General features: G+C 48.7%; 1 protein-coding gene across 7 annotated transcripts in view; it reads left to right on the top strand.

The window, feature by feature from the left end:
• LOC102163334 (uncharacterized) overlaps positions 1-18,560 on the top strand; it is a 158,769-nt gene that overhangs the window by 52,614 nt on the left and 87,595 nt on the right. For 2 of the 7 annotated variants that reach the window (XM_085017139.1, XM_085017134.1), the window contains one exon: positions 4,206-4,265. In XM_085017139.1, the coding sequence (XP_084873265.1) occupies positions 4,206-4,265 (60 nt within the window). Of the gene's footprint in view, positions 1-4,205; positions 4,266-8,566; positions 8,627-10,745; positions 10,806-12,923; positions 12,984-13,825; positions 14,088-15,102; positions 15,163-16,005; positions 16,265-17,280; positions 17,341-18,560 lie in introns of those variants that run through there. The other 5 variants (XM_085017122.1, XM_085017129.1, XM_085017116.1 and 2 more) reach the window with 5 other exon arrangements.

The following is an 18,560-nucleotide window of genomic DNA, read 5'->3' as shown; positions in this document are numbered from 1 at the left end:
TCCAAAGGCAAGAGTGTGTGTCTGTTAACCCTGAGTTCGCAATCCATCCCACTCCCTGGCTCTCCTCCTCCCTGGCAACCCCAAGCGTATTGTCCAAGTGCGTGAGTTTCGTTTCTCTGGAAAGGTTCACCTGTGCCGTACATTAGATTCCAGATACAGGTGATGTCACATGGCATTTGTCTTTGTCTTTGTGACTTGCTTCGCTCAGGAGGAGAGTCTCGAGTTGCGCCCGTGCTGCTACAACTGGCATTGTTTTGTGCTTTGTCTGGCTGCGTAGTGGTCCGTCGTGTCCATGGAGATACGACATCTTCTTCCTGCGTTCGTCTCTCGATGGACACGTAGGTGGTCTCCATGTGTGGGCTCTTGTGCATAGGGCTGCCATGAACTCTAGTGTACGGGTGCCTGTGTCTTTCTCAAGCCGAGCTTTGTCCGGATACATGCCCAAGAGTGAGTGGGATAGCTGTGTGCTGTTTGAGCTCTACATTGGTTTTCTGAGGGACCTCCATAGCGTTTTGCATGGTGGTCGGACCCAGTTACAGCCCCACCACCAGGGAAGGAGGTTTCCCTCTTCTGCACACCCTCTCCAGCCTGTGTGGTTGTTTGACTTGTTAATGGGGACCCTTCTGACCTGTGTCAGGTAGTGCCCCATCATGAGTGTGCGACCTCCTGTCGATTTAGAGTCCTTTTTTGTTGTTGTTGTTCTTCTTCTCATTCTCATTATGTTCTTCTCAGTCTTTGGTCTCCAGGTCTTATTTCTAAAGTGTTTCCTTTTAGGGCCACACCTGTGGCATATGGTGGTTCCCCGGCCAGGTGTGGATTTGGAGCTGTCCTTGCCAGGCTATGCCGCAGCCAGAGAAATTCCTGGTCTGAGCTACCTCGCTAATCCGAGCCCCGGCTCATGGCATTACTGGATCCTTAAGCCACCGAGGGAGGCTGGGGATCGAACCTGCATCCTCATGGATTCTAGTCAGAATTGTGTCTGCTGAGCCACATGGGAATGTCCTCGAGGTATTTTTTTTTTCTTTCTGTAATTTCCATTTTGATTTCCTCAGTGACGTCTTGTTTTCCTGAGTAACATGTTGTTTAGGCTTCTTCAGGTCCATTTCTTCTCATGTCTCTGCTCACGGTTTCTTTCTAAACTCATGCCATTTTGGTCTGAGCAGAGAGCTTGAACTAGTTTCTCTACTCTCGCCTTTGTGAAGGTTCGTTTTGTTCCCCACGATGTGGTCATGGGTGTCAAGTGTGTTAACCCCTTCCCATGTCTGGGAGCTTTAGCCTGATAGTCATGTAGGCTGACACACATGCTACAAAACGTCGAGATGTCCTGAGCCTCCTTGCCCACCTTGGCTGAATCTATAGTCCTTTTTCCACATCTCCATGTTTGTCCTTTTGCAGTCCTTGTGTTTATGCCCAGGTTTGCGCTAGGTGTGCATGGGTTTTCCTTTGAGATCTGTATACTGCCTCAAGTGATTGCTTTTGAAATGCAATTGCCTCCATCCTGTTTCTTCTTACTTCATGTTTGCGTGGAGAAGACCTTTGCGTATTTCTTGTAGAATGGGGCTTAGTATTGCTGTAGTGGGTACGTGTTTGGTGTTTGGAGAAGGTCTTCGTTTCTCCTGGTATGTTAAGTGAAATTCTTGGGGAGGAGGGTATTCTAGGCTGCGCCTTCTTCCCTTTTGGAAGGATCAAGAGATCTTGCTAGTGTCTTCTGGCCTGCCTTGTTTCTGTAGAGCAATCTGCTGATAGCCTTAGGTGGGTACCCATATCACTAGGTAACTCTTTGTTTCTCTCTCGCTGCCTTCAGCACCCTCTCTTTGTCTTTAACTTTCGCTGCTTTTGGGTTTGTTTTTTTCAGTGTGTCTTGGTGTGAGCCTGTTTGGGTTGGCCTGTGTGGGGGGCCCTGTCCACGTCCTGCCTCTTGATGTAGTGTTCCTTTAGATTTGGAAAGTTTTCAGGCATCATTGCGTCACATACGTTTTGTTTCCTTCTCCAGGCTTGACTGTTATCTTTGTTTCCATTGCAGCTTGTTTGCCGTGCCCTCTCAGATTTGAGGGGACAGCGTGCTGCCCCAGTTACACATAGGTTTGTGCCTTCTTTTTGCTTAACTTATCATGCTTCCTCAGGCGTGACTAGACAGGGTGGCCAGTGCTCCCCAGCAGGATCTCCTTGCTAATCCATTCCAAAGGCAAGAGTGTGTGTCTGTTAACCCTGAGTTTGCAATGCATCCCACTCCCTGGCCCTCCTCCTCCCTGGCAACCACAAGCCTATTCTCCAAGTGGGTGAGTTTCGTTTCTCTGGAAAGGTTCACCTGTGCCGTACATTAGATTCCAGATGCAGGTGATGTCACATGGCATTTGTCTTTGTCTTTGTGACTTGCTTCGCTCAGGAGGAGAGTCTTGAGTTGCGCCTGTTCTGCTACAACTGGCATTGTTTTGTGCTTTGTCTGTCTGCGTAGTGGTCCGTCGTGTCCATGGAGATACGACGTCTTCTTCCTGCATTCGTCTCTCGATGGACACGTAGGTGGTCTCCATGTGTGGGCTCTTGTGCATAGGGCTGCCATGAACTCTAGTGTACAGGTGCCTGTGTCTTTCTCAAGCCGAGCTTTGTCCGGATCGATGCCCAAGAGTGAGTGGGATGGCTGGGTCTTGTGGGAGCTCTACACTTTTTTTTCTGAGGGTCCTACATAGCGTTTTGCATGGTGGTCGGACCCAGTTACAGCCCCACCACCAGGGAAGGAGGATTCCCTTTTCTGCACACCCTCTCCAGCCTGTGTGGTTGTTTGACTTGTTAATGGGGACCCTTCTGACCTGTGTCAGGTCGTGCCCCATCATGAGTGTGTGACCTCCTGTCGATTTAGAGTCCTTTGTTGTTGTTGTTGTTCTTCTTCTCATTCTCATTATCTTCTTCTCATTCTTTGGTCTCCAGGTGTTATGTCTAAAGTGTTTCCTTTTCGGGCCACACCTGTGGCCTATGGCGGTTGCCCGGCTAGGTGTGGATATGGAGCTGTCCTTGCCAGGCTATGCCCCAGCCAGAGCAATGCCTGGTCCCAGCTACATCACTAATCTGAGCCCCGGCTCATGGCATTGCTGGATCCTTAAGCCACTGAGCGAGGCTGCGGATCGAACCTGCATCCTCATGGATTCTAGTCAGAATGGTTTCTGCTGAGCCACAAGGGAATGTCCTCGAGATATGTTTGTTTTTTTCTTTTTGTAATTTCCATTTTGATTTCCTCAGTGACATCTTGTTTTCCTGAGTAACATGTTGTTTAGGCTTCTTCAGGTCCGTTTCGTCTCATGTCTCTGCTCAAGGTTTCTTTCTAATCTCATGCCATTTTGGTCTGAGCAGAGAGCTTGAACTAGTTTCTCTACTCTCGCCTTTGTGAAGGTTCGTTTTGTTCCCCACGATGTGGTCATGGGTGTCAAGTGTGTTAACCCCTTCCCATGTCTGGGAGCTTTAGCCTGATAGTCGTGTCGGCTCACAGACATGCTACAATACGTCGAGATGTCCTGAGCCTCCTTGCCCACCTTGGCTGAATCTATAGTCCTTTTTCCACATCTCCATGTTTGTCCTTTTGCAGTCCTTGTGTTTATGCCCAGGTTTGCGCTAGGTGTGTATGGGTTTTCCTTTGAGATCTGTATACTGCCTCAAGTGATTGCTTTTGAAATGCAATTGCCTCCATCCTGTTTCTTCTTACTTCATGTTTGCGTGGAGAAGACCTTTGCGTATTTCTTGTAGAATGGGGCTTAGTATTGCTGTAGTGGGTACGTGTTTGGTGTTTGGAGAAGGTCTTCGTTTCTCCTGGTATGTTAAGTGAAATTCTTGGGGAGGAGAGTATTCTAGGCTGCGCCTTCTTCCCTTTTGGAAGGATCAAGAGATCTTGCTAGTGTCTTCTGGCCTGCCTTGTTTCTGTAGAGCAATCCGCTGATAGCCTTATGTGGGTACCCGTATCACTAGGTAACTCTTTGTTTCTCTCTCGCTGCCTTCAGAACCCTCTCTTTGGGTTTAACTTTTGCCGCTTTTTGGTTTGTTTTTTTCAGTGTGTCTTGGTGTGAGCCTGTTTGGGTTGGCATGTGTGGGGGGCCCTGTCTGCTTCCTGCCGCTTGATGTAGTGTTCCTTTAGATTTGGAAAGTTTTGAGGTAGCATTGCTTCACATGCGTTTTGTTTCCTTCTCAACGCATGACTGTTATCTTTGTTTGCATTGCAGCTTGTTTGCCGTGCTCTGTCAGATTTTGACTGGACAGCGTGCTGCCCCAGTTACACATAGGTTTGTGCCTTCTTTTTGCTTAACTTATCATGCTTCCTCAGGCGTGACTAGACAGGGTGGCCAGTGCTCCCCAGCAGGATCTCCTTGCTAATCCATTCCAAAGGCAAGAGTGTGTGTCTGTTAACCCTGAGTTCGCAATCCATCCCACTCCCTGGCTCTCCTCCTCCCTGGCAACCCCAAGCGTATTGTCCAAGTGCGTGAGTTTCGTTTCTCTGGAAAGGTTCACCTGTGCCGTACATTAGATTCCAGATACAGGTGATGTCACATGGCATTTGTCTTTGTCTTTGTGACTTGCTTCGCTCAGGAGGAGAGTCTCGAGTTGCGCCCGTGCTGCTACAACTGGCATTGTTTTGTGCTTTGTCTGGCTGCGTAGTGGTCCGTCGTGTCCATGGAGATACGACATCTTCTTCCTGCGTTCGTCTCTCGATGGACACGTAGGTGGTCTCCATGTGTGGGCTCTTGTGCATAGGGCTGCCATGAACTCTAGTGTACGGGTGCCTGTGTCTTTCTCAAGCCGAGCTTTGTCCGGATACATGCCCAAGAGTGAGTGGGATAGCTGTGTGCTGTTTGAGCTCTACATTGGTTTTCTGAGGGACCTCCATAGCGTTTTGCATGGTGGTCGGACCCAGTTACAGCCCCACCACCAGGGAAGGAGGTTTCCCTCTTCTGCACACCCTCTCCAGCCTGTGTGGTTGTTTGACTTGTTAATGGGGACCCTTCTGACCTGTGTCAGGTAGTGCCCCATCATGAGTGTGCGACCTCCTGTCGATTTAGAGTCCTTTTTTGTTGTTGTTGTTCTTCTTCTCATTCTCATTATGTTCTTCTCAGTCTTTGGTCTCCAGGTCTTATTTCTAAAGTGTTTCCTTTTAGGGCCACACCTGTGGCATATGGTGGTTCCCCGGCCAGGTGTGGATTTGGAGCTGTCCTTGCCAGGCTATGCCGCAGCCAGAGAAATTCCTGGTCTGAGCTACCTCGCTAATCCGAGCCCCGGCTCATGGCATTACTGGATCCTTAAGCCACCGAGGGAGGCTGGGGATCGAACCTGCATCCTCATGGATTCTAGTCAGAATTGTGTCTGCTGAGCCACATGGGAATGTCCTCGAGGTATTTTTTTTTTCTTTCTGTAATTTCCATTTTGATTTCCTCAGTGACGTCTTGTTTTCCTGAGTAACATGTTGTTTAGGCTTCTTCAGGTCCATTTCTTCTCATGTCTCTGCTCACGGTTTCTTTCTAAACTCATGCCATTTTGGTCTGAGCAGAGAGCTTGAACTAGTTTCTCTACTCTCGCCTTTGTGAAGGTTCGTTTTGTTCCCCACGATGTGGTCATGGGTGTCAAGTGTGTTAACCCCTTCCCATGTCTGGGAGCTTTAGCCTGATAGTCATGTAGGCTGACACACATGCTACAAAACGTCGAGATGTCCTGAGCCTCCTTGCCCACCTTGGCTGAATCTATAGTCCTTTTTCCACATCTCCATGTTTGTCCTTTTGCAGTCCTTGTGTTTATGCCCAGGTTTGCGCTAGGTGTGCATGGGTTTTCCTTTGAGATCTGTATACTGCCTCAAGTGATTGCTTTTGAAATGCAATTGCCTCCATCCTGTTTCTTCTTACTTCATGTTTGCGTGGAGAAGACCTTTGCGTATTTCTTGTAGAATGGGGCTTAGTATTGCTGTAGTGGGTACGTGTTTGGTGTTTGGAGAAGGTCTTCGTTTCTCCTGGTATGTTAAGTGAAATTCTTGGGGAGGAGGGTATTCTAGGCTGCGCCTTCTTCCCTTTTGGAAGGATCAAGAGATCTTGCTAGTGTCTTCTGGCCTGCCTTGTTTCTGTAGAGCAATCTGCTGATAGCCTTAGGTGGGTACCCATATCACTAGGTAACTCTTTGTTTCTCTCTCGCTGCCTTCAGCACCCTCTCTTTGTCTTTAACTTTCGCTGCTTTTGGGTTTGTTTTTTTCAGTGTGTCTTGGTGTGAGCCTGTTTGGGTTGGCCTGTGTGGGGGGCCCTGTCCACGTCCTGCCTCTTGATGTAGTGTTCCTTTAGATTTGGAAAGTTTTCAGGCATCATTGCGTCACATACGTTTTGTTTCCTTCTCCAGGCTTGACTGTTATCTTTGTTTCCATTGCAGCTTGTTTGCCGTGCCCTCTCAGATTTGAGGGGACAGCGTGCTGCCCCAGTTACACATAGGTTTGTGCCTTCTTTTTGCTTAACTTATCATGCTTCCTCAGGCGTGACTAGACAGGGTGGCCAGTGCTCCCCAGCAGGATCTCCTTGCTAATCCATTCCAAAGGCAAGAGTGTGTGTCTGTTAACCCTGAGTTTGCAATGCATCCCACTCCCTGGCCCTCCTCCTCCCTGGCAACCACAAGCCTATTCTCCAAGTGGGTGAGTTTCGTTTCTCTGGAAAGGTTCACCTGTGCCGTACATTAGATTCCAGATGCAGGTGATGTCACATGGCATTTGTCTTTGTCTTTGTGACTTGCTTCGCTCAGGAGGAGAGTCTTGAGTTGCGCCTGTTCTGCTACAACTGGCATTGTTTTGTGCTTTGTCTGTCTGCGTAGTGGTCCGTCGTGTCCATGGAGATACGACGTCTTCTTCCTGCATTCGTCTCTCGATGGACACGTAGGTGGTCTCCATGTGTGGGCTCTTGTGCATAGGGCTGCCATGAACTCTAGTGTACAGGTGCCTGTGTCTTTCTCAAGCCGAGCTTTGTCCGGATCGATGCCCAAGAGTGAGTGGGATGGCTGGGTCTTGTGGGAGCTCTACACTTTTTTTTCTGAGGGTCCTACATAGCGTTTTGCATGGTGGTCGGACCCAGTTACAGCCCCACCACCAGGGAAGGAGGATTCCCTTTTCTGCACACCCTCTCCAGCCTGTGTGGTTGTTTGACTTGTTAATGGGGACCCTTCTGACCTGTGTCAGGTCGTGCCCCATCATGAGTGTGTGACCTCCTGTCGATTTAGAGTCCTTTGTTGTTGTTGTTGTTCTTCTTCTCATTCTCATTATCTTCTTCTCATTCTTTGGTCTCCAGGTGTTATGTCTAAAGTGTTTCCTTTTCGGGCCACACCTGTGGCCTATGGCGGTTGCCCGGCTAGGTGTGGATATGGAGCTGTCCTTGCCAGGCTATGCCCCAGCCAGAGCAATGCCTGGTCCCAGCTACATCACTAATCTGAGCCCCGGCTCATGGCATTGCTGGATCCTTAAGCCACTGAGCGAGGCTGCGGATCGAACCTGCATCCTCATGGATTCTAGTCAGAATGGTTTCTGCTGAGCCACAAGGGAATGTCCTCGAGATATGTTTGTTTTTTTCTTTTTGTAATTTCCATTTTGATTTCCTCAGTGACATCTTGTTTTCCTGAGTAACATGTTGTTTAGGCTTCTTCAGGTCCGTTTCGTCTCATGTCTCTGCTCAAGGTTTCTTTCTAATCTCATGCCATTTTGGTCTGAGCAGAGAGCTTGAACTAGTTTCTCTACTCTCGCCTTTGTGAAGGTTCGTTTTGTTCCCCACGATGTGGTCATGGGTGTCAAGTGTGTTAACCCCTTCCCATGTCTGGGAGCTTTAGCCTGATAGTCGTGTCGGCTCACAGACATGCTACAATACGTCGAGATGTCCTGAGCCTCCTTGCCCACCTTGGCTGAATCTATAGTCCTTTTTCCACATCTCCATGTTTGTCCTTTTGCAGTCCTTGTGTTTATGCCCAGGTTTGCGCTAGGTGTGTATGGGTTTTCCTTTGAGATCTGTATACTGCCTCAAGTGATTGCTTTTGAAATGCAATTGCCTCCATCCTGTTTCTTCTTACTTCATGTTTGCGTGGAGAAGACCTTTGCGTATTTCTTGTAGAATGGGGCTTAGTATTGCTGTAGTGGGTACGTGTTTGGTGTTTGGAGAAGGTCTTCGTTTCTCCTGGTATGTTAAGTGAAATTCTTGGGGAGGAGAGTATTCTAGGCTGCGCCTTCTTCCCTTTTGGAAGGATCAAGAGATCTTGCTAGTGTCTTCTGGCCTGCCTTGTTTCTGTAGAGCAATCCGCTGATAGCCTTATGTGGGTACCCGTATCACTAGGTAACTCTTTGTTTCTCTCTCGCTGCCTTCAGAACCCTCTCTTTGGGTTTAACTTTTGCCGCTTTTTGGTTTGTTTTTTTCAGTGTGTCTTGGTGTGAGCCTGTTTGGGTTGGCATGTGTGGGGGGCCCTGTCTGCTTCCTGCCGCTTGATGTAGTGTTCCTTTAGATTTGGAAAGTTTTCAGGTAGCATTGCTTCACATGCGTTTTGTTTCCTTCTCAACGCATGACTGTTATCTTTGTTTGCATTGCAGCTTGTTTGCCGTGCTCTGTCAGATTTTGACTGGACAGCGTGCTGCCCCAGTTACACATAGGTTTGTGCCTTCTTTTTGCTTAACTTATCATGCTTCCTCAGGCGTGACTAGACAGGGTGGCCAGTGCTCCCCAGCAGGATCTCCTTGCTAATCCATTCCAAAGGCAAGAGTGTGTGTCTGTTAACCCTGAGTTCGCAATCCATCCCACTCCCTGGCTCTCCTCCTCCCTGGCAACCCCAAGCGTATTGTCCAAGTGCGTGAGTTTCGTTTCTCTGGAAAGGTTCACCTGTGCCGTACATTAGATTCCAGATGCAGGTGATGTCACATGGCATTTGTCTTTGTCTTTGTGACTTGCTTCGCTCAGGAGGAGAGTCTCGAGTTGCGCCCGTGCTGCTACAACTGGCATTGTTTTGTGCTTTGTCTGGCTGCGTAGTGGTCCGTCGTGTCCATGGAGATACGACATCTTCTTCCTGCGTTCGTCTCTTGATGGACACGTAGGTGGTCTCCATGTGTGGGCTCTTGTGCATAGGGCTGCCATGAACTCTAGTGTACGGGTGCCTGTGTCTTTCTCAAGCCGAGCTTTGTCCGGATACATGCCCAAGAGTGAGTGGGATAGCTGTGTGCTGTTTGAGCTCTACATTGGTTTTCTGAGGGACCTCCATAGCGTTTTGCATGGTGGTCGGACCCAGTTACAGCCCCACCACCAGGGAAGGAGGTTTCCCTCTTCTGCACACCCTCTCCAGCCTGTGTGGGTGATTGACTTGTTAATGGGGACCCTTCTGACCTGTGTCAGGTAGTGCCCCATCATGAGTGTGCGACCTCCTGTCGATTTAGAGTCCTTTTTTGTTGTTGTTGTTCTTCTTCTCATTCTCATTATGTTCTTCTCAGTCTTTGGTCTCCAGGTCTTATTTCTAAAGTGTTTCCTTTTAGGGCCACACCTGTGGCATATGGTGGTTCCCCGGCCAGGTGTGGATTTGGAGCTGTCCTTGCCAGACTATGCCGCAGCCAGAGAAATTCCTGGTCTGAGCTACCTCGCTAATCCGAGCCCCGGCTCATGGCATTACTGGATCCTTAAGCCACCGAGGGAGGCTGGGGATCGAACCTGCATCCTCATGGATTCTAGTCAGAATTGTGTCTGCTGAGCCACATGGGAATGTCCTCGAGGTATTTTTTTTTTCTTTCTGTAATTTCCATTTTGATTTCCTCAGTGACATCTTGTTTTCCTGAGTAACATGTTGTTTAGGCTTCTTCAGGTCCGTTTCGTCTCATGTCTCTGCTCAAGGTTTCTTTCTAATCTCATGCCATTTTGGTCTGAGCAGAGAGCTTGAACTAGTTTCTCTACTCTCGCCTTTGTGAAGGTTCGTTTTGTTCCCCACGATGTGGTCATGGGTGTCAAGTGTGTTAACCCCTTCCCATGTCTGGGAGCTTTAGCCTGATAGTCGTGTCGGCTCACAGACATGCTACAATACGTCGAGATGTCCTGAGCCTCCTTTCCCACCTTGGCTGAATCTATAGTCCTTTTTCCACATCTCCATGTTTGTCCTTTTGCAGTCCTTGTGTTTATGCCCAGGTTTGCGCTAGGTGTGTATGGGTTTTCCTTTGAGATCTGTATACTGCCTCAAGTGATTGCTTTTGAAATGCAATTGCCTCCATCCTGTTTCTTCTTACTTCATGTTTGCGTGGAGAAGACCTTTGCGTATTTCTTGTAGAATGGGGCTTAGTATTGCTGTAGTGGGTACGTGTTTGGTGTTTGGAGAAGGTCTTCGTTTCTCCTGGTATGTTAAGTGAAATTCTTGGGGAGGAGGGTATTCTAGGCTGCGCCTTCTTCCCTTTTGGAAGGATCAAGAGATCTTGCTAGTGTCTTCTGGCCTGCCTTGTTTCTGTAGAGCAATCCGCTGATAGCCTTATGTGGGTACCCGTATCACTAGGTAACTCTTTGTTTCTCTCTCGCTGCCTTCAGAACCCTCTCTTTGGGTTTAACTTTTGCCGCTTTTTGGTTTGTTTTTTTCAGTGTGTCTTGGTGTGAGCCTGTTTGGGTTGGCATGTGTGGGGGGCCCTGTCTGCTTCCTGCCGCTTGATGTAGTGTTCCTTTAGATTTGGAAAGTTTTGAGGTAGCATTGCTTCACATGCGTTTTGTTTCCTTCTCAACGCATGACTGTTATCTTTGTTTGCATTGCAGCTTGTTTGCCGTGCTCTGTCAGATTTTGACTGGACAGCGTGCTGCCCCAGTTACACATAGGTTTGTGCCTTCTTTTTGCTTAACTTATCATGCTTCCTCAGGCGTGACTAGACAGGGTGGCCAGTGCTCCCCAGCAGGATCTCCTTGCTAATCCATTCCAAAGGCAAGAGTGTGTGTCTGTTAACCCTGAGTTCGCAATGCATCCCACTCCCTGGCTCTCCTCCTCCCTGGCAACCCCAAGCGTATTGTCCAAGTGCGTGAGTTTCGTTTCTCTGGAAAGGTTCACCTGTGCCGTACATTAGATTCCAGATGCAGGTGATGTCACATGGCATTTGTCTTTGTCTTTGTGACTTGCTTCGCTCAGGAGGAGAGTCTCGAGTTGCGCCCGTGCTGCTACAACTGGCATTGTTTTGTGCTTTGTCTGGCTGCGTAGTGGTCCGTCGTGTCCATGGAGATACGACATCTTCTTCCTGCGTTCGTCTCTCGATGGACACGTAGGTGGTCTCCATGTGTGGGCTCTTGTGCATAGGGCTGCCATGTACTCTAGTGTACGGGTGCCTGTGTCTTTCTCAAGCCGAGCTTTGTCCAGATCGATGCCCAAGAGTGAGTGGGATGGCTGGGTCTTGTGGGAGCTCTACACTTGGATTTCTGAGGGTCCTCCATAGCGTTTTGCATGGTGGTCGGACGCAGTTACAGCCCCACCACCAGGGAAGGAGGATTCCCTTTTCTGCACACCCTCTCCAGCCTGTGTGGTTGTTTGACTTGTTAATGGGGACCCTTCTGACCTGTGTCAGGTAGTGCCCCATCATGAGTGTGCGACCTCCTGTTGATTTTGAGTCCTTTTTTGTTGTTGTTGTTCTTCTTCTCATTCTCATTATCTTCTTCTCATTCTTTGGTCTCCAGGTCTTATTTCTATAGTGTCCTTTTCGGGCCACACCTGTGGCCTATGGCGGTTGCCCGGCTAGGTGTGGATTTGGAGCTGTCCTTGCCAGGCTATGCCCCAGCCAGAGCAATGCCCAGTCCGAGCTATATCGCTAATCTGAGCCCCGCCTCATGGCAATGCTGGATCCTCAAGGCACTGAGCGAGGCTGGTGATCGAACCTGCATCCTCATGATTCTAGTTAGAATTGTTTCTGTTGAACCCCAAGGGAATGTCCTCGAGGTATGTTTTTTTTTCTTTTTGTCATTTCCATTTTGATTTCCTCAGTGACGTCTTGTTTCCCTGAGTAACATGTTGTTTCGGCTTCTTCAGGTCCGTTTCTTCTCATGTCTCTGCTCACGGTTTCTTTCTAATCTCATGCCATTTTGGTCTGAGCAGAGAGCTTGAACTAGTTTCTCTACTCTCGCCTTTGTGAAGGTTCGTTTTGTTCCCCACGATGTGGTCATGGGTGTCAAGTGTGTTAACCCCTTCCCATGTCTGGGAGCTTTAGCCTGATAGTCGTGTCGGCTCACAGACATGCTACAAAACGTCGAGATGTCCTGAGCTTCCTTTCCCACCTTGGCTGAATCTATAGTCCTTTTTCCACATCTCCATGTTTGTCCTTTTGCAGTCCTTGTGTTTATGCCCAGGTTTGCGCTAGGTGTGTATGGGTTTTCCTTTGAGATCTGTATACTGCCTCAAGTGATTGCTTTTGAAATGCAATTGCCTCCATCCTGTTTCTTCTTACTTCATGTTTGCGTGGAGAAGACCTTTGCGTATTTCTTGTAGAATGGGGCTTAGTATTGCTGTAGTGGGTACGTGTTTGGTGTTTGGAGAAGGTCTTCGTTTCTCCTGGTATGTTAAGTGAAATTCTTGGGGAGGAGAGTATTCTAGGCTGCGCCTTCTTCCCTTTTGGAAGGATCAAGAGATCTTGCTAGTGTCTTCTGGCCTGCCTTGTTTCTGTAGAGCAATCCGCTGATAGCCTTATGTGGGTACCCGTATCACTAGGTAACTCTTTGTTTCTCTCTCGCTGCCTTCAGAACCCTCTCTTTGGGTTTAACTTTTGCCGCTTTTTGGTTTGTTTTTTTCAGTGTGTCTTGGTGTGAGCCTGTTTGGGTTGGCATGTGTGGGGGGCCCTGTCTGCTTCCTGCCGCTTGATGTAGTGTTCCTTTAGATTTGGAAAGTTTTCAGGTAGCATTGCTTCACATGCGTTTTGTTTCCTTCTCAACGCATGACTGTTATCTTTGTTTGCATTGCAGCTTGTTTGCCGTGCTCTGTCAGATTTTGACTGGACAGCGTGCTGCCCCAGTTACACATAGGTTTGTGCCTTCTTTTTGCTTAACTTATCATGCTTCCTCAGGCGTGACTAGACAGGGTGGCCAGTGCTCCCCAGCAGGATCTCCTTGCTAATCCATTCCAAAGGCAAGAGTGTGTGTCTGTTAACCCTGAGTTCGCAATCCATCCCACTCCCTGGCTCTCCTCCTCCCTGGCAACCCCAAGCGTATTGTCCAAGTGCGTGAGTTTCGTTTCTCTGGAAAGGTTCACCTGTGCCGTACATTAGATTCCAGATGCAGGTGATGTCACATGGCATTTGTCTTTGTCTTTGTGACTTGCTTCGCTCAGGAGGAGAGTCTCGAGTTGCGCCCGTGCTGCTACAACTGGCATTGTTTTGTGCTTTGTCTGGCTGCGTAGTGGTCCGTCGTGTCCATGGAGATACGACATCTTCTTCCTGCGTTCGTCTCTTGATGGACACGTAGGTGGTCTCCATGTGTGGGCTCTTGTGCATAGGGCTGCCATGAACTCTAGTGTACGGGTGCCTGTGTCTTTCTCAAGCCGAGCTTTGTCCGGATACATGCCCAAGAGTGAGTGGGATAGCTGTGTGCTGTTTGAGCTCTACATTGGTTTTCTGAGGGACCTCCATAGCGTTTTGCATGGTGGTCGGACCCAGTTACAGCCCCACCACCAGGGAAGGAGGTTTCCCTCTTCTGCACACCCTCTCCAGCCTGTGTGGGTGATTGACTTGTTAATGGGGACCCTTCTGACCTGTGTCAGGTAGTGCCCCATCATGAGTGTGCGACCTCCTGTCGATTTAGAGTCCTTTTTTGTTGTTGTTGTTCTTCTTCTCATTCTCATTATGTTCTTCTCAGTCTTTGGTCTCCAGGTCTTATTTCTAAAGTGTTTCCTTTTAGGGCCACACCTGTGGCATATGGTGGTTCCCCGGCCAGGTGTGGATTTGGAGCTGTCCTTGCCAGACTATGCCGCAGCCAGAGAAATTCCTGGTCTGAGCTACCTCGCTAATCCGAGCCCCGGCTCATGGCATTACTGGATCCTTAAGCCACCGAGGGAGGCTGGGGATCGAACCTGCATCCTCATGGATTCTAGTCAGAATTGTGTCTGCTGAGCCACATGGGAATGTCCTCGAGGTATTTTTTTTTTCTTTCTGTAATTTCCATTTTGATTTCCTCAGTGACATCTTGTTTTCCTGAGTAACATGTTGTTTAGGCTTCTTCAGGTCCGTTTCGTCTCATGTCTCTGCTCAAGGTTTCTTTCTAATCTCATGCCATTTTGGTCTGAGCAGAGAGCTTGAACTAGTTTCTCTACTCTCGCCTTTGTGAAGGTTCGTTTTGTTCCCCACGATGTGGTCATGGGTGTCAAGTGTGTTAACCCCTTCCCATGTCTGGGAGCTTTAGCCTGATAGTCGTGTCGGCTCACAGACATGCTACAATACGTCGAGATGTCCTGAGCCTCCTTTCCCACCTTGGCTGAATCTATAGTCCTTTTTCCACATCTCCATGTTTGTCCTTTTGCAGTCCTTGTGTTTATGCCCAGGTTTGCGCTAGGTGTGTATGGGTTTTCCTTTGAGATCTGTATACTGCCTCAAGTGATTGCTTTTGAAATGCAATTGCCTCCATCCTGTTTCTTCTTACTTCATGTTTGCGTGGAGAAGACCTTTGCGTATTTCTTGTAGAATGGGGCTTAGTATTGCTGTAGTGGGTACGTGTTTGGTGTTTGGAGAAGGTCTTCGTTTCTCCTGGTATGTTAAGTGAAATTCTTGGGGAGGAGGGTATTCTAGGCTGCGCCTTCTTCCCTTTTGGAAGGATCAAGAGATCTTGCTAGTGTCTTCTGGCCTGCCTTGTTTCTGTAGAGCAATCCGCTGATAGCCTTATGTGGGTACCCGTATCACTAGGTAACTCTTTGTTTCTCTCTCGCTGCCTTCAGAACCCTCTCTTTGGGTTTAACTTTTGCCGCTTTTTGGTTTGTTTTTTTCAGTGTGTCTTGGTGTGAGCCTGTTTGGGTTGGCATGTGTGGGGGGCCCTGTCTGCTTCCTGCCGCTTGATGTAGTGTTCCTTTAGATTTGGAAAGTTTTGAGGTAGCATTGCTTCACATGCGTTTTGTTTCCTTCTCAACGCATGACTGTTATCTTTGTTTGCATTGCAGCTTGTTTGCCGTGCTCTGTCAGATTTTGACTGGACAGCGTGCTGCCCCAGTTACACATAGGTTTGTGCCTTCTTTTTGCTTAACTTATCATGCTTCCTCAGGCGTGACTAGACAGGGTGGCCAGTGCTCCCCAGCAGGATCTCCTTGCTAATCCATTCCAAAGGCAAGAGTGTGTGTCTGTTAACCCTGAGTTCGCAATGCATCCCACTCCCTGGCTCTCCTCCTCCCTGGCAACCCCAAGCGTATTGTCCAAGTGCGTGAGTTTCGTTTCTCTGGAAAGGTTCACCTGTGCCGTACATTAGATTCCAGATGCAGGTGATGTCACATGGCATTTGTCTTTGTCTTTGTGACTTGCTTCGCTCAGGAGGAGAGTCTCGAGTTGCGCCCGTGCTGCTACAACTGGCATTGTTTTGTGCTTTGTCTGGCTGCGTAGTGGTCCGTCGTGTCCATGGAGATACGACATCTTCTTCCTGCGTTCGTCTCTCGATGGACACGTAGGTGGTCTCCATGTGTGGGCTCTTGTGCATAGGGCTGCCATGTACTCTAGTGTACGGGTGCCTGTGTCTTTCTCAAGCCGAGCTTTGTCCAGATCGATGCCCAAGAGTGAGTGGGATGGCTGGGTCTTGTGGGAGCTCTACACTTGGATTTCTGAGGGTCCTCCATAGCGTTTTGCATGGTGGTCGGACGCAGTTACAGCCCCACCACCAGGGAAGGAGGATTCCCTTTTCTGCACACCCTCTCCAGCCTGTGTGGTTGTTTGACTTGTTAATGGGGACCCTTCTGACCTGTGTCAGGTAGTGCCCCATCATGAGTGTGCGACCTCCTGTTGATTTTGAGTCCTTTTTTGTTGTTGTTGTTCTTCTTCTCATTCTCATTATCTTCTTCTCATTCTTTGGTCTCCAGGTCTTATTTCTATAGTGTCCTTTTCGGGCCACACCTGTGGCCTATGGCGGTTGCCCGGCTAGGTGTGGATTTGGAGCTGTCCTTGCCAGGCTATGCCCCAGCCAGAGCAATGCCCAGTCCGAGCTATATCGCTAATCTGAGCCCCGCCTCATGGCAATGCTGGATCCTCAAGGCACTGAGCGAGGCTGGTGATCGAACCTGCATCCTCATGATTCTAGTTAGAATTGTTTCTGTTGAACCCCAAGGGAATGTCCTCGAGGTATGTTTTTTTTTCTTTTTGTCATTTCCATTTTGATTTCCTCAGTGACGTCTTGTTTCCCTGAGTAACATGTTGTTTCGGCTTCTTCAGGTCCGTTTCTTCTCATGTCTCTGCTCACGGTTTCTTTCTAATCTCATGCCATTTTGGTCTGAGCAGAGAGCTTGAACTAGTTTCTCTACTCTCGCCTTTGTGAAGGTTCGTTTTGTTCCCCACGATGTGGTCATGGGTGTCAAGTGTGTTAACCCCTTCCCATGTCTGGGAGCTTTAGCCTGATAGTCGTGTCGGCTCACAGACATGCTACAAAACGTCGAGATGTCCTGAGCTTCCTTTCCCACCTTGGCTGAATCTATAGTCCTTTTTCCACATCTCCATGTTTGTCCTTTTGCAGTCCTTGTGTTTATGCCCAGGTTTGCGCTAGGTGTGTATGGGTTTTCCTTTGAGATCTGTATACTGCCTCAAGTGATTGCTTTTGAAATGCAATTGCCTCCATCCTGTTTCTTCTTACTTCATGTTTGCGTGGAGAAGACCTTTGCGTATTTCTTGTAGAATGGGGCTTAGTATTGCTGTAGTGGGTACGTGTTTGGTGTTTGGAGAAGGTCTTCGTTTCTCCTGGTATGTTAAGTGAAATTCTTGGGGAGGAGAGTATTCTAGGCTGCGCCTTCTTCCCTTTTGGAAGGATCAAGAGATCTTGCTAGTGTCTTCTGGCCTGCCTTGTTTCTGTAGAGCAATCCGCTGATAGCCTTATGTGGGTACCCGTATCACTAGGTAACTCTTTGTTTCTCTCTCGCTGCCTTCAGAACCCTCTCTTTGGGTTTAACTTTTGCCGCTTTTTGGTTTGTTTTTTTCAGTGTGTCTTGGTGTGAGCCTGTTTGGGTTGGCATGTGTGGGGGGCCCTGTCTGCTTCCTGCCGCTTGATGTAGTGTTCCTTTAGATTTGGAAAGTTTTGAGGTAGCATTGCTTCACATGCGTTTTGTTTCCTTCTCAACGCATGACTGTTATCTTTGTTTGCATTGCAGCTTGTTTGCCGTGCTCTGTCAGATTTTGACTGGACAGCGTGCTGCCCCAGTTACACATAGGTTTGTGCCTTCTTTTTGCTTAACTTATCATGCTTCCTCAGGCGTGACTAGACAGGGTGGCCAGTGCTCCCCAGCAGGATCTCCTTGCTAATCCATTCCAAAGGCAAGAGTGTGTGTCTGTTAACCCTGAGTTCGCAATCCATCCCACTCCCTGGCTCTCCTCCTCCCTGGCAACCCCAAGCGTATTGTCCAAGTGCGTGAGTTTCGTTTCTCTGGAAAGGTTCACCTGTGCCGTACATTAGATTCCAGATGCAGGTGATGTCACATGGCATTTGTCTTTGTCTTTGTGACTTGCTTCGCTCAGGAGGAGAGTCTCGAGTTGCGCCCGTGCTGCTACAACTGGCATTGTTTTGTGCTTTGTCTGGCTGCGTAGTGGTCCGTCGTGTCCATGGAGATACGACGTCTTCTTCCTGCGTTCGTCTCTCGATGGACACGTAGGTGGTCTCCATGTATGGGCTCTTGTGCATAGGGCTGCCATGTACTCTAGTGTACGGGTGCCTGTGTCTTTCTCAAGCCGAGCTTTGTCCAGATCGATGCCCAAGAGTGAGTGGGATGGCTGGGTCTTGTGGGAGCTCTACACTTGGATTTCTGAGGGTCCTCCATAGCGTTTTGCATGGTGGTTGGACGCAGTTACAGCCCCACCACCAGGGAAGGAGGATTCCCTTTTCTGCACACCCTCTCCAGCCTGTGTGGTTGTTTGACTTGTTAATGGGGACCCTTCTGACCTGTGTCAGGTAGTGCCCCATCATGAGTGTGCGACCTCCTGTTGATTTTGAGTCCTTTTTTGTTGTTGTTGTTCTTCTCATTCTCATTATCTTCTTCTCATTCTTTGGTCTCCAGGTCTTATTTCTAAAGTGTCCTTTTCGGGCCACACCTGTGGCCTATGGCGGTTGCCCTGCTAGGTTTGGATTTGGAGCTGTCCTTGCCAGGCTATGCCCCAGCCAGAGCAATGCCCAGTCCGAGCTATATCGCTAATCTGAGCCCCGCCTCATGGCAATGCTGGATCCTCAAGGCACTGAGCGAGGCTGGTGATCGAACCTGCATCCTCATGATTCTAGTTAGAATTGTTTCTGTTGAACCCCAAGGGAATGTCCTCGAGGTATGTTTTTTTTTCTTTTTGTCATTTCCATTTTGATTTCCTCAGTGACGTCTTGTTTCCCTGAGTAACATGTTGTTTCGGCTTCTTCAGGTCCCTTTCTTCTCATTTCTCTGCTCACGGT

The sequence above is a fragment of the Sus scrofa genome, chromosome 1, assembly GCF_054392235.1.
Source record: "Sus scrofa isolate SSC_HxYL_T2T_F1_AM1 chromosome 1, Sscrofa_HxYL_maternal_Yorkshire_Landrace_v2.0, whole genome shotgun sequence".
Taxonomy (NCBI): domain Eukaryota; kingdom Metazoa; phylum Chordata; class Mammalia; order Artiodactyla; family Suidae; genus Sus; species Sus scrofa.
The sequence above is the reverse complement of the archived record's forward strand: the minus strand, read 5'-3'. Positions and strand labels throughout refer to the sequence as shown.